Raw genomic sequence first — 16,012 nt, forward strand, 5'->3', positions numbered from 1 at the left:
CCCAGCATTAATAAGCACCAGCTAATATGATGACCAATCAATGCTAATCCATGGTGATGGAAATGCCACCCCCTTGCTTTTTACAGCCTCCGGTGGCCCACGTAAAAACATGCTTCCTTTGTTAAACAACAGTAGTTGCATATTTTTAAAACCCAAGGCTCTCAAAAACTACTTCAGTTTAATATGAGCTATAACTTCTCAGAGCAGAACAAATCATACCATATTTATTTATATATGCAGATACATCACAAGTAAGGAGAAATTTTGAACAGCGTTGTCGGTCTCTTGACAACACTAAATTATATCACACATGGAAAGTACATTTTCTGTATGAATGATTTATCATTACAGAAGATAGTCATCGTTGTTTACTTTTTAAAAAGCTTCAGCATCCAATCCATTTTTGGAAGAATATTTTTTAATTTGTGTCTGTTTCCTATACCGTTTTCTTATTCCACTGTTCAGCCTCAGTCTATTTTATCAAAGCTTTTTGTCATTCCAGTTTGTTTACATTCCCTACAGGCATTTAGCTGTAGCGAAGCAAAACAATCGCGTACAAGTCAATTTACAGCTCCACTTAAATTCAGATGACAATGTTAAAAGAGGTTGACTTTTTATATTGATGAGAGAATAAATATCCTTATTTTTACATTCGTGTAGGTCACTGACCTGTCTCGACACACTTGCTTTCATTATGTGATATTGAAGGAATTTGATAGTATATGGTGCAGTCATCTGGGTGTAAACACGGCCGGAAATGCACACATGGACAGTGACCAATTTGGTGACCATTTTAAGCGGTGGGTTTGGATGAAGAGCAAATGAATGGGAATATTGTATCTGTTGTTACCATATGCAGTTACAGTGGCTCTCAGAAGTATTCACCCCCCTTGGACTTTTCCACATTTTATTGTGTTACAACATGGAATCAAAATGGATTTAAATTAGGAGTTTTTGCCACTGATCAACACAGAAAAAAGTCTATAATGTCAAAGTGAAAAATAAAATCTACTAAATTAATTACAAATACAAAACAGAAAATAATTGATTCACCACCTTGAAAAGTATTCACCACCTTGAGTCAATATTTGGTAGAGGCACCTTTGGCAGCAAATACAGCCATGAGTCTATTTGAATAAGCCTCTACCAGCTTTGCACATCTGGACACTGCAATTTTTGCCCATTCTTTGCAAAATTGCTCAAGCTCCATCAAGTTGGATGGGGACCTTTGGTGAACAGCAATTTTCAACTCTTTCCACATATTCTCAATTGGATTGAGGTCCGGGCTTTGACTGGGCCACTGCAGGACATTTAACTTTTTGTTTTTAAGACACTCCAGTGTGGCTTTGGCTGTATGTTTGGGGTCATTGTCCTGCTGGAAGATGAATCTTCTCCCAAATCCCAGGTCTCTTGCAGACTTCAGCAGGTTTTCCTCCAGGATTTCTCTGTACTTTGCTGCATCCATTTTGCCCTATATCTTCACGAGCTTTCCAGGCCCTGACGCAGAGAAGCATCCCCATAGCATGATGCTGCCACCACCATGCTTCACGGTAGGGATGGTGTTCTCAGGATGATGTGCGGTGTTAGGGTTGCGCCAAACATAGGGCTTAGCTTTGAGGCCAAAAAGCTCTATTTTGGTCTCATCAGACCATAGAATCTTCTTCCACTTAGTCTCAGAGTCTCCCACATGCCTTCTGGCAAACTAGCCGAGATTTGATGTTTTTTTCAACAATGGCTTTCTTTTTGCCACTCTCCCATAAAGGCCAGTTTTGTGAAGCACCCAAGCTATTGTTGCCGTATGCACAGTGTCTCCCAGCTCAGCCGTGGAAGACTGTAACTCCTTTAGAGTTGCCATAGGCCTCTTGGTGGCCTCCCTGACTAGTGCCCTTCTCACCCGAATACTCAGCTTTTGAGGACAGTCTGGTCTAGACAGATTCACAGTTGTGCCATATTCTCTCCATTTCTTAATAATAGACTTTACTGTGCTCCGGGGGATATTCAATGCCTTGGAAATGTTCTTATAGCCTACCCCTGATTGGTGCTTTTAAAGAACCTTATTCTGGATTTGCTTTGAATGTTCCTTTGTCTTCATGATGTAGTTTTTTTTAGGAATACTTTTGAGAGCCACTGTATAAATGGCACCAAACAAAACAAGGAGATTTTCCTTAAGAACCCAAAGGGCTTCACTGGTCGGCTACAGTTGTTAAAATAAGACTGTCCAGTATTTTTCTTTTCTAATTTATTATCTGCAACCAGTTATTCAATTTTTGTTTGTACATTCCAACATTTCAAATGCCACGATAAATGTGTATTTTAATGCAGTTTTCTTTTCATCTATGATGTACGGTGCTAGCTTTTAGGTATTTCATTTCTAATGTAATGTTCCCCTGCCTGTGTGGGGGTGTGTGTGACTGCATACATTAGTATTCTGCTCCTGTGGTTCCGATCTCTCCAGCTCTTAGAGAATATAAATGCTGGCATATTAATCAGGTCAATGAATATTCATTACCCTGTGATATTGGTGTATAGAGATAATATATGACTGGTCATAAATTATTATTCTGTCTATGAGATATGCTGGAGAAATAATTATAAAAAAGAAAAATATAGAGCAAACCTCACGATTATTTATTTTTGTCTTTTTTTTTTTTTTTACATAATATATATATGCTGTTTATCCTACTGTAGTTTTAACTAAATGGTCAATTGAATAGGTGTTAGTGTTTTAATTCAGTGCACAGTGTTTCATTCGTACAGAGAGAGGTGCCGGGGCACAATAATACCGTTCTTAAGAACCACACATTCAAAATCATAACAAGTTTATTTAAACAAATACAGCACTAGTGATACAAGAGTACAATTACGTATTCCACCTCATATATGAAGTAGTAGTGTGCTTCACGTCACTCAGCTGCCGAGTACCAAACACGAACGGAAACGTCCCTGGTATCAGACTGTCTCTATCTTTAAGGTCTGCACACACCAGACACGATGCGATTTTTTAATTGGCAAAGAGACATTTTCGCTGCAACATGACCAGACACACCAGAAGCGACACAGAGGCGATGCGACAGGTTTGACAACTGCCAGATCTATACAACTGTTAAAAATTGCTATTGACAAAACTATGATCAAGACTGGTACATATTCGTGAACATGATGTGGAAATTACAAGTGTCTTCTCTGACGGTATTTCAACATATATGGTAATAAATCATGCACATCAGGCTTATCAACTTCCTTTGAAATTGATTCCCATATATTATAGTTCAAATATGCGTCTTTGTAATTGTGATGTGCTTTGTCATAAAGCTCTGGGTATTTTTTCAATGACAAGTATTATTGTTTTGGATAGTGCTTCACCCTGCTGGACCACATGCATTGAAGCTGTTCTCTGATTGCTCAATGCCCTAGTTGACGTGCGTCAAACTGGAAAAAAAAATGGGATTCATCTTTATTTTGCGCCTCTCCTGTGCCACCTGTCGCGTCACGTGTGGTGTGAAAGATACTATATTCATTTTGACCCATCGCTGCACAGTTCCGCTAGCTGCATCGTGTCTGGTATGTAGCAGCCTTTAGTGCACACAATAACTTGCAGAATGGATAACTGTGTTGAGAATTTTAAGAAAATGTCGGTGCATTATATTATGCCTGACTGACAATGCTAAATTCTCAGACAGCTTGCATTTGAGAGCAAAACATAGTATGATATTTTTCACTTTCATAAGTAAGAAAGTTACGCCCCAGCAAGCCCAGACGTCGGCAAGCCCCGGCACAAATTAAACACCGCCTATGCCAGTCCATCCGCCACACTCTGCCCACGGTGAACATGAAATCTGCACCAAACTTATATTATACACTTTTAGGGCTCAAGTCACAATGTTTTTACTGGTGTTGGTATCATTTATGTCTTAATATCAGAGCTAGTACCCCTTCTTCAGCAAATGATCTACCCGTAAGGGTCAACCTGTGTGCCACTAACACGTTTTCTTAAAAGCGCTTTGTGAGCGCATTTGGAGCATGCCCATGTTGATTATGTAATCTGTGAAAGCCACAAAGGTGTTTTTCTCTTTCTAGCACCTTCTCAAGAGCAATATTAAAACCAGAAGTCAACCGTTAAAAAAATTAGGTATTAACCACATTCTTATACACAGGAGTAGTAGTAATATGTTTGCCATTCTTTGGTTACATGGAAGGCGTCAGAGAACAAGAATTAGACGGGGAATCCTGTCCGCCCCGTAAATACATTTAGACAGTTTCCCAGATGACATGTTTGTTAAAAGTTTCATCTCACACGGCAGGCAATATCGGAATTATGAGAGGAGATTAGACCCGAATTGGAATCTAGCAGACGATCGAGGCTATGGTTTTATCAGCAAGCGGTTAGTGGGCTGTATTTTCTGTAATTTTACTTCACAGATAGATATAAATGCTCTTGTATTAAAATATATGACTTTTTCTTATGCTCAGTGGATCTTTCAGTGCCATTGGGAATTCATTTCTAACTTAAACATTAATAATAAACTCTGAATGCAACTTCTAAGATTCATTTCAACCAGCTAAAACCCTGCACAACAAGCTCAATAAGGCTCACAACTAGTGCTGCCCATTGCTTGTACTGTATTTCTGAGAAGGTTATTTACTGTACATATTTAAATCGATGCATCCTGCTGACTGAAATATATCCCGAGTATTACATTTCATGTTATTAATTGTTATTTTGATTACACTCCGTTAAAAGGGGGAGGGTCATCAATTTGATGTTACATATGTTTTACAAGTACTCCAGAAAAATAGATTTTAACTAATTGTACCCATAACATAAAAAAAATAAGAAACTTATTTTCTGGGTATTTCTGTGTTAAACCAAACTTTTGGAGGTTACAAATCTGTTCTAAATATCACAATACAGCTGCACTTATAACAGACTCCAAGGGACAATGGAAATCAGTACAAACAAAGTATGTAGTAAACACAATTCAAAATGCGGTATGTAACTGCAAACATAAGTACCTTAAATATAAACAACAGAAGAAAGCTTAACTGCCAAAGAACTGAAGTTTATTATTTGTACAAAACATGCCCCTGTGGGGCGTACAATGTAATAAGTAATATCATGTTACCTTATTTGCACAAAATATCTGCCTGTGGAAAAGGAAGACTATATATCAAACGGTATATATGTAATAAATGAGTCCATTTTAACCAGAGTAATTCCCCATTAAAACCCATGTTGTTTGGCAGGGACATGTATCCCCAGTACGTTGTAAACAGAACTCCGTTCCAACAGGGTCCATTATAAGTGGAGAGCACCTGCATATATTTGTGGAAAAATACAAAATGCAAACTAAAAGATCTTTAAACATTACCTCCAGTTCTGTTGCTGTTATACAGACTAAATATTAGCACTCAAGTGAATTAAACAGAATAGTTTTAGAAGTGAGACATGAGGAGAATGGTATTGCCAGGCCAACAGAAAAACAAACAGGTATCCACCACAGTCCCATGTTAATGTATGAGTGTATACACTTACATTTAAACATTTACACCCACACACAGCTGTGGAGGCTCACACTCTGCAGGCTTTCCAAAGGGAGAAACTAGAAAAAGGATCAAAATTTTGCACCTCAAATTAAATTAAAAACTAATGGAACGGTGTAAACTGCATTACCAATGACTAACTAGTAAAGCTTTCATTAGGTGTGTTAGTGCAGCACAGCTGTATAAACTAAAAACAAGGATGGTGGGTTACAAAATTAAAGAGATCTACAGGACCTACTCAATATTGTATATACCTCAGTGGGAGATAACAATACCATCTTTAATATCATTAGGTCAACACAATCTTAAAAGCATTCATAAGGTGTGAGATGTATGAGTGGCAGCTTATTTAAAGATCAAAAAGGTTTTAAAAGTACAACAAAATTATAAAACCAGCAGGAGAATGTAATGGAAGAAAGAAATTGAAATTGATATGGCATGTGAAAAGAATATATCCTTTTCTGTCTGAGTCATCGCATCCTGGTGACATTTTGAAACGCAACAGAGCTGTCTTCTCTGTCAGTTTAGTTGATACACCAGAGCGATATGTGACATGACTCCTGCAACAGTCTGCCCCAAGTGGATTACGAATGACATCAGTAAGAAATACCACATACTGTAAAACAAAGTTTTTCTAAACAAGAAGAATACGTTAGTTAAGATAACTGTGATATGTCATATAACCATACCAAGCTGCTCTTGAATTTGTTTATTTCACAGAAGATATGGAAAATTGGACCCAGAATTAAGATTTACACAGATCCTGGCCAAGAAAATCACAATAGTTCAGTCTTCAGACTGGAGCTCCTTACAGTAGCAGATGTATTCTCTAGAGTTTCCCCTCATCTGCCAGTTATTTTAACCACAGCCCATTTTGCTTTCTGTATTTAGTACAGATCAGATCCATATCTATAACCCCATCTCTCGAGCAGAATTTTAATCATGTCCAAGTCACTGGGTGATCAGTCATTTTCTTCACCAATTATTACAATGTATACGCCTCCCTTGTGGTTTTGGTAAATGGGATTTCCGTGCTGTACTGCACAGATGGATGAGGACAACCTGCCTTTAAAAGTCAAAGTATGGCCTCATTCCATAAACAGCATTGAACCAAACTCATGCAGTGTGCTGAGATGCTCATATATTATCTGGTTATCTATATGCAGGGGGTGAGGGGTAGCATGTTACTGATCAGCTACCGCTATAAATTGATTAATAATGTGCTATTACCACAAAAGTTTGACTGTAATTGTGCTGTATTTTGACAGTATAGGCCTGTTATAAGACTTTATTTCTGTCCATCAACTCTGCATTGAGATTGCAGCTGGCTTTCAGACAATCCATAAAACTGTAGGCATTTTGTAGAACTCATGCAATTTGGGCACACTGGACATAGCAGGGCTATGCCAACACAGCATTTAGGCAGTTCATTATAATTCAAAATGCAGCTCAAATGGTAAGGATAAGTACAATTCCATATCACTTAAAATATCACACTTCAATGGCACTGCCTAAATAAACAGGTACTCGGAGCCCAGCTCTTTTGCATTGTGGTTTAGGCGCTTGCTTGTGGCGCGCAAGGTCGCCAGTTCACGACCTGCCTCCACCCTGTACACAGGCACTCTGTCAAGCACTTTAGATACATCTGTTCTGTCAGATTGATTCCCAGACTCTAGAATAGTTTTATACAGGGACACTTTCAGGAGTTCCTAGTTTAGGCATACAGTAGATTTAAATGTAAGAATGCCTAGATAAAGTGCACTAGTTACAACTATTTTACCCCATAGAAGCATAACAAAGTGTATTATAAAATGGCTTGGATAAATTAAGTGCTGTGATTGGCTGAACAAGATCACATGACCGTGTGGTAATAATTGTCTTACCGCACACCCTGTCATAGGTTATTTCTTACATAATGCATATTGAAAGCATGGCAAAGCAGATGTATGCATTGTAAAGCCCAGAGAGGTATGGTTAAACATAACTAAATAAACAGGGTAAACTATGTTATATGCATCATTTAAAAGTGGTAAAACCATGGAAAAAATTGCAAAAATACACAGCAAGACTACTATGGTAAAGGACAATATAGTACAGTTTTTTAGCACTCTTTATGTAGGCATCACAGAGCCCCTCACACACATACATATATACTGAATGTGTATATGTGTGTGTTTGTAACAAAGAGTGCAATACTAACTACTGACTAAACACCAGGTAGCACCATAGTTATAGCTATTAATTGGTCTTTCCTTTTTTTAAATTTGAAAATCTAGCTAGGTGCCATTTAACATTGAACAGAATCAGTCACCTGACGAAGCCTTTGTGACAATCCCTGTATTTGAAAGTGTCCGGTATATACAGGATATATGGATTGGGAATCCTAATGAAAGTCTATGGCACATATACTCCACTTGTCATATAATTCAGAGAGAACCTTGCTCATTCAATATAACAGTTAGAATCATGATGGTTTATTGCATGGAATTATCACTCAGTTATACAAATAAAATGCATTGGAAAACAGTGTACAGGACAAGAAAATGGGCTTTCTAAATGCATGATTTCGAGATGTACCACACAAGGCAGAGAATTACAAAAAGCATCAAACAATCTGTAAATGCAACACAGTCTAGCAGAAACTGGGAGTACTTATTGAGTCACATCTGCACACTATCCCTTAGGAACCCTCTTAAAGTAAAACATGTATGAGTTGCTGACAGAAAACACTGAATGAATTACTGGAATTTAAAGCGCCAGTGTAGTCCTTTTGCAGTTTTGCAGCATTGCAACTTTTTATAGCACACTGCTTTACATAAATATTGCTACTCAATAGATGACTCACTGTTTTTTTTAGTGACTGGCTGCATTGGGACTTCTCCCTCGGAAACTTTGAATTTTGAGAATCATGTCAAGCAGTGTTATAGTATCAGAAAATAGGAGACACTTTCTTACACAGAAAATTGTGAGGGTCTGGATCCAACTCCCCAGTAATGTTGTTGAAGCTGACACCCTGGGATCCTTCAAGAAGCTGCTTGATTAGATTCTGGGATCAATAAGCTACTAACAACCAAATGAGCAAGATGGGCTGAATGGCCTCCTCTCGTTTGTAAACTTTCTTATGTTCTTAAGTTCGTATCTATTCAGGATTGCAAATATTAACATTTCTGCCCAATGAGAACATATCTAAATCTGATTGTGATGTTTGCATCTTTGCCGATTGGAAATAAACTATTTTATTCAGAGTGCCACAATGTGAGTGTGACTGCTGTTAGCTGGATGGTGTCACCAAAACTTTGATAAGGGTCTAGTTTGGCCTTTCTACAGCATGATATATGCCAATCCAAGGGCATCCCTGTTAAATGCTATTGTGAATGGGACAATACAGTGCAGCTGCTGGCATGGTTGGTGCTGAAATGGAAGATGTCGAACAATTCACTTGTCTGGTTTGAGACATTTTGTGGCGGCATGTCTTGCATTGTGCCCAAACGACTGTTTAATCTTCCCTGGAGCAGAACAAATCCCTCTCTCATGAGCTTAGTTTTAGCTTGTAATCTGCCTTGATCCCATTGAGAGTCTTACTTTATTTAACCCGCTTTTCTGCTAACAAAGCCACCTGTTGGGTAGAACATGAAGCAAACAGGCAGTCCAGATGGCCGGCCTTCCCAACAGACGGGTTCTGGCACTTCATTGGCATCCCTTTGTTTTTCACTATTAGAAATTGAATTAGCTGCAGCAAGGTTTCCTTAGGTAAAGTCAGACTCAGGCCCTGAATTTATCAACTATTTTAAAATAATATCAAATTACATCATTCCCAACCACTCAAGATTCAAATAGATACACTTTTATTGGCCAAAATAACTTATGGATGTTTTTTCAAGAGAATTGCTAAAAGTACAAGTACCGAGCAATGAGCTGTGCCCTGCTCAGACCAACATATATCTTTATGAAATCAAAATACTGTTTACAGGTTTAATAACTGTATTGTGCAAGACATTCAATTCTGTCAATTTCACACGTAAAGAAAAAGGTCCAAAAACAGGTTTTGTCCAACATAGCTTGCCCTTTATTCTATGATAAAGTTTGGGTTAGGAGGCTATTTCTGTATAAACCTTTAGGATCGCCTATGTTTCAACTGCTGTTTTATACATGGAGGGAGTCAAACAGTGCATCTTCCTGGAAAACTGTCCACTAATTCACTTTGACTCCTAAAACTGCAAACGCAGTTCTTAAAAAGATCATATTGTATGTATTTTTGCCTCGTTTTGTCATGCTTCTCAACCAATTGCATGAGTTTCTGTTTGTGAACTCTATTCCTGAATACATTTCTATCATCCAGATAATCAGCAACATTGAACTTAAACTAATGGTTTAAAATCACAACACATACATTGATTAGGCCCAAGCAGCAGCAAGCTTTATCAATAACGTTGTCATTGAAATATCTGCATATTCTATTTGCCAACATAACCCAGCTAGACGTATGTACCAGTGCAGTTAACAGGGTCAGGCTTAACTACAGAGTATTCTGTATATATACTGTCAGAATTCTGTTACTTTACATGCCTGAAACCAAATCCCCTTAATACAAAAATAAAAACAATACTGCTTTATTGGCATAACAGAAAAACAAAACAAAAGCATTAAAAGTGGAATTTGTCCATCCAGGTCTGTATGCGAGGCTCAAAATGGCTTAGCAGCTTTTTGACTTTTTAATCTTCGCTGAGAAACCAGACTTCATTTTGTATGCATGCACAAAGCTAAGTCATTCCATTATGCTCAATCCAATTACGAGTTCAATTGCCTGACTCCATTCAACAGGGAACTTTAAGCAAGACCCACACAATGGGCTACAAATGTACCTAGCTCTGTCTTACTTAAGCTATTTTGAGATTAAACAAACACATCTGGCTGAATTCCATCCTAACAGTAATGCAAGGGATAATTCCCACAGATATTGCAAACACAGTATGGTACATTGTATTGCTTGTACAATTAAAGATGCTGTGTCGGAATTATAGACCCCTTTGAGGTGTAGCTCTGGAGAAATTAAAGCCTCCCTGTCCCTTATAAAAGTTTACCTTGGTAAATTTGCACATCATTTTGCAGTTTTCCCATGCTTTCTTCATGGTTGAGCTGTGCATTTACCATTGTTTACCAAAGTTTGTCACGGTTTCTAAAGTACCTTTCTGGGCTTTACACTCGGTTTGCGATATCACAAATCAAAACCAAGTGGAGATTATTGTCCAGTCTTTTAAATATACGTTTAACATATAAAGTATATTTAAAGGACTGGATCTCGGTATTCTCCATGACTTCTCTATGTGCTTTTTATTGCTGAAAGAGGGCAGTTGTTTTTTGTTTAGAATTTTTTGAAGCTCATCTTCAGAAAGCTGATAAAAACGTGATTCCACCATATATTTTCTTTGTGATGTGAAAGGTGAGCACGTCAGTCTAGGTCAGAATGGTTGCTATGAGTACCGTTGTTATGGAAGAATGAAAGTATATGTATATGTACTGTTACTATGAATATAGACCATATATATACAGGGTGATTAGAAAGTTAGTTTACCACAACAACGCACCATATCATTTCTTTCTAATCACCCTGTATATATAATTCCTTCAGCTCATCTTCAGTGTGGCAGCGATCTGTCTTCATTCAGTTTTACCCTGTCATTGGAAAATGTTATCCTCACTGGGTTTCAGGTTGAATTAATGCCCAATTTACCGCATAGCAATACCTTGTAAGCATTCCTCCCTAGTTTTTCAGATCAATAACATCTAATAACACTGGAAACTCACTGCGTTCAAGGAATTATTGGTAAATGTGAAATGTGGGCTGTTATTATTCAGGCATGGCTTACCATAATCAGCTAAAGCAACTCTGCATTAAGTATTACTAAGTTAATTAATGAAATACCCACTAAGAAAGTATCTTATTTGGATTAGCAGAGGAAAAGGCTTTTCAGTTAAGTGTTACTGATGCACACAACTTGTTTTCAAAGGCAATTGTGGCCAGCCTCCAAGGAATCACGTTTATGGGCAGGATACATATCAAACCTACAGACTTACATCAATCTTTAAAATGTATAGCATACTCTTTATGGTAACCACTGCATATAGGACACACATTAAAGAGTATTGAAACGTTTCAGGTTTTTCTCAAAGTCATCATGCTTACTTTTGCTTTTACATGGTGACCTGAGATGCTATTCATATATGTAGTGACATATGTTAAATATATATTATATAAGTGCAAGTTAATATAGGGGATAAGTGCAGTGCACTCAAACCTGCTTATAACAACTGACCACTGGACCGCCACTGGACTTGGTTTTAAAGATTGTTCACTTGTAGAAACCACAATGATTTTTACCATACTGCTTAAATACCAAACCTAACAGCCCTTTATTCAAAGCTTTTTAAAGCTTTGAATTAATTAAATTATTATTTGGATTAATCAATTTCATCAAGCTATGTTTTAAAGGGTGTTTATTAGTTCATTAATTTTTCTTCAAAACAGTTTAACCTAGGAGAATGTTAATATTCTTTATTCATAATACAGTCCTTAAAATACATTGATAAAAAAAACACCCTTTAAGTTTTGTGAATAGTGCCCTGGATTTGCTGTATCATAAAGCACCACGTTTTGGTACAGGGTCATTCAAGTTATGAGATTATTGTATATTCCTACATACAGATGCATTCAACCACTAGGCCTTTTACATGTGTTGGTTTTTCACTATGGAATGCATTATTTACCTCTAGATCTGGATATTTTGTTGGTAATTTTAAGTTAGAAGTGATGATTTTATAAAAAATGTACCTTTCCGATAGGATTGCCTGCAGGCAGGCTACAGAAAAATAAAGTCCTAATTAGACACCTTTTGACCTCCATTCCGAGTCTGTGTTCAACTATGCACTTAATTATTCATTTGAATAATTTGACCAGGTCATAACATACTTAAATCAACTTGTTTTACAAAAGCAGCCCTCCAGAACTGACATTGCCTACCGCTCGTCTAAGCTTAGGCATAACTACCTGGGAGCTCAAAGTACATAACCTGACTCAAACTGATATGTAACAGGAGTTCATCTCCATTCAATAAGCTGTTGAACATAACTGAATGATTCAATATACTTCTCAAATATAGCCTGGCTAAACACAACACAGCTTGTTAGGTCTATCGAAACAGGTGATGTGCGTTCTTTAACCTCTGCTACTCACCTCCGCTTTTGGTCTTGCTCCAAGTCCTGGCAGTATAGAAGATGAATAGGGTAAACTATCCAGCCTGCTGCATTCTGGATCCTTGTTTTTGACCAGCTTTTTCTTGTGCAGGGCTTGGTTAAGTGCAGTCTCCAAAGTAACGGCACACTGCAAAGAACAGCAAACAACAAGCAACAGTCAATATCCCGAAGACTGGTCCTTCTGAAGAGTACAGAGACCTTTTGGTGGGTAGAATGCAACAATATACCTAAATTTGTTTTGTAATCTCTTACTCTAATGTTTATAACATTTAACATTTATACCAAGTTTCTAATCCACATAAACAACATGCAAGGTTTTCCAGTCGTAGCAGTAGCCCCTAATGCCACTGAGACATGGGTTTCCAGTGTTGAGCTCCAATGGCCAGCTTTGTTAATTCCTACCAGTAAAGCAATGGTGAAGGCATGACGTAAAACATCATGAGAAAGTCTTACTGTAAACAACACGAACCACAGTCCCAGTGAAAGGTCCAGCACAATAGCTGTTTGTTCCATTGGTTTCTATATTACCAGCAGAGCTAATCCCTGAATAACTGAGATATTTCCAAGATGTTGCATGTGAATACTCATCATGCTTTCTTGTTTCTGATTATTTCACTTTTTGTCTTCTTAAATTAGACATAGCAAAATCTAAATCATGTATCATCTTTGGTAAGGTACTTAACATCTTTAAATGTAAAATCCAGAGACATTGTAGGAGTAGCCAACCTTAACATATTTTACAACTGGGCTTGTTGGTGCTGCACCACTATTTGGGCTTATTTAAAATAACTGAAACCAAAGCACATGAATATCTCATTCTGATTAATTGAAAGCTCATCTGAATTTACAATGTTGACTCGTCACAAGGCTGGCTGAGTGGTGAAGTCAGACCCGGAAGAAACACAGACAGACAGTAGTGATGAGTGAAACTGAGCCGCAATGGCTGCGCTCAGTACGTTTATTGCAAAATAAAAGGTTTAAACAGAAAACAGGACACGGCACTTGAGGCCAAAATAAATAGACAAACAAAACTGATTAATACTAAACATACAGTGGACGGACAGACAAACAAGGTGAGTCTAAACACTAATTATTATTTTAGTTTATTTTACTTCCTTCTCCACACCCGTTCTCCACTCACCGAACACACAACCCCAAGTGAATGAAACGTGCATCTATATATACAATTGTGCTGGGATTCAATTACCAATTAATGATTCACTTGAATCCCAGCACGTGAATTAATCTGTGAAAACCCCGTGCTCACATATTATAATAATACAATTATACATTTTAAACACTCATGCTCATTACCCGCATTATATCCTGTGTACCAACTACAATACACCAACATTAAGACACGCAACATACAACATAAAACACAAAAATACACACAGGGGCGGGGCAAATTGATTTAAACGTTTCAACTGTGCCAGCATTGTATTTTTTATTTTGAATGTGATAAAGTACATGTATAGGGCATTTTTGCAGTGACGTTGGATACAGATGAGCATTGTTGCTATGGACTCATTCCACCTATACTTTTATTAAAAAGGGTGTTTCTGATTGGATACAATGCTGCCACTAAACATGTGTTTGTTATTTGGTTAATTCTGAGATTATCCAGCACAAAACTGCTTAGCGCTAAAATTATCCACTAAATTCTACAAACTAATGAATTACCTGGATAATCCTAGTTCTAATCTACATCTAACCTTGACATAACATAGTGTGAAATGCCATATAGTAAGACAAACATAACCTGTGCATTTTTAAGAAAATGAGACTCTACTGTCCTTAGATTTGAGACATCTTTCTGGCTACCTGGCCTGACAGTACAGTTTGAAGACAGTTGTACTTGGCCTGTAAAGCAACTTTTGGCCTGCTTTGAGTTTACAGAGCATCATCTATTTACTATGCAGTTCCTGTGCCTTCTGTGATTATTTTCACGCAGGCCTCACTTCTAAAGTAAGGCCCGGGGTGACAGGTGACCTCATATTCCACTGGCTGGAGTTGGTTGCCTCCTGGAAACATGGTAATAAGAGAGCATTCTAATCCTGCTGAGATCTTCCTGATTCAGAGTTGAGAGCACTTGCAAGTTAAATGATTAATTAGATGCTGACAAGCATTTGCATTGTTGAATTATTTTAACCCAAGTCCTCATCCTAATGGAACAACTGTATCCTCCAGAAATTACTCCTGGGATTCGGCAACTGAAGCCCAGCTACAAGAGAGAGATAGGAAAGGTGGATTCACAATGCACAATGTGGTCTGGGAAAGTTCTGCAACTAGAAGGAAAGAGGTCCTGGGCTGTACTGGTTGGGGATGTTGTAAAGGGCTGTCCGGTGATTAGTCTATAAAGGCTGCTTGGATAATTTAACCTTCTATATAAAAATTTTAAAAATCTTCAATATGAAAAAACTAAATAGTAATAATGTTATGTCAACAGAGCGAGTAATGTTTTTAAAGACTGCATTTGCTGTATATAAATGTATTTGAAACATGTCATCTATTATCTATGGGTATGTAATTTTAATGTAAACAAATTATCATTTATATTACTGTGTCATCTTATTTTATTCTCTGGAGAAAATATCAACCAGCAGGCAGCATCACATTTTTGATTGACTGAGAGTATATGAAGTTGAAAGTCAAAAAATCACTTGTGGGAAAACATGCTACAATTACATCCAGGGTAACAGTATGTCTGAAAGATAAATACAACTTGAGCCACAATTTGTGTAAAAAAACAACAGTGTACCAATTTAGTTTGACACAATCTGCATATGCAGTACACTACTGTATGTGTTTTTGATAAGGTTATTTATTTTATCTTTAGTATGGTACAGGTTTTATTGACTAGTTATGTAAATATATCTACATATACAATATATATATATATATATTATATATATATATATATATATATATATATATATATATATATATATATATATATGCTAACTGCACTATAATGAACCCTTCTTATAAAGAACACCCGGTTTTAACGATCCCAACAGCAAGAACCGTTTTTTTTCAATCCAAATTAGCCCTATTAGAACGATCACGTGCAGGATCGACCCGGATACAACGATCTCAGTACTGACTGACACTGAACTTTCTCCAGTGTCAAGTGTGTTATTCTGAAAACAAAGACCATAGTTGACTAATTCAAAGATAACGCTAATTCAAAGATGACCTATTGTAGTACGAATCATGC

General features: G+C 37.3%; 1 protein-coding gene across 2 annotated transcripts in view; it reads right to left on the reverse strand.

The window, feature by feature from the left end:
* The window catches only part of LOC117407524 (stAR-related lipid transfer protein 13-like), a 145,603-nt gene that overhangs the window by 99,804 nt on the left and 29,787 nt on the right, over positions 1-16,012 (reverse strand). For both annotated transcript variants that reach the window (XM_059029597.1, XM_059029598.1), the window contains one exon: positions 12,773-12,919. In XM_059029597.1, the coding sequence (XP_058885580.1) occupies positions 12,773-12,919 (147 nt within the window). The remainder of the gene's footprint in view (positions 1-12,772; positions 12,920-16,012) is intronic.

Source organism: Acipenser ruthenus, chromosome 8 (genome assembly GCF_902713425.1).
Source record: "Acipenser ruthenus chromosome 8, fAciRut3.2 maternal haplotype, whole genome shotgun sequence".
Taxonomy (NCBI): domain Eukaryota; kingdom Metazoa; phylum Chordata; class Actinopteri; order Acipenseriformes; family Acipenseridae; genus Acipenser; species Acipenser ruthenus.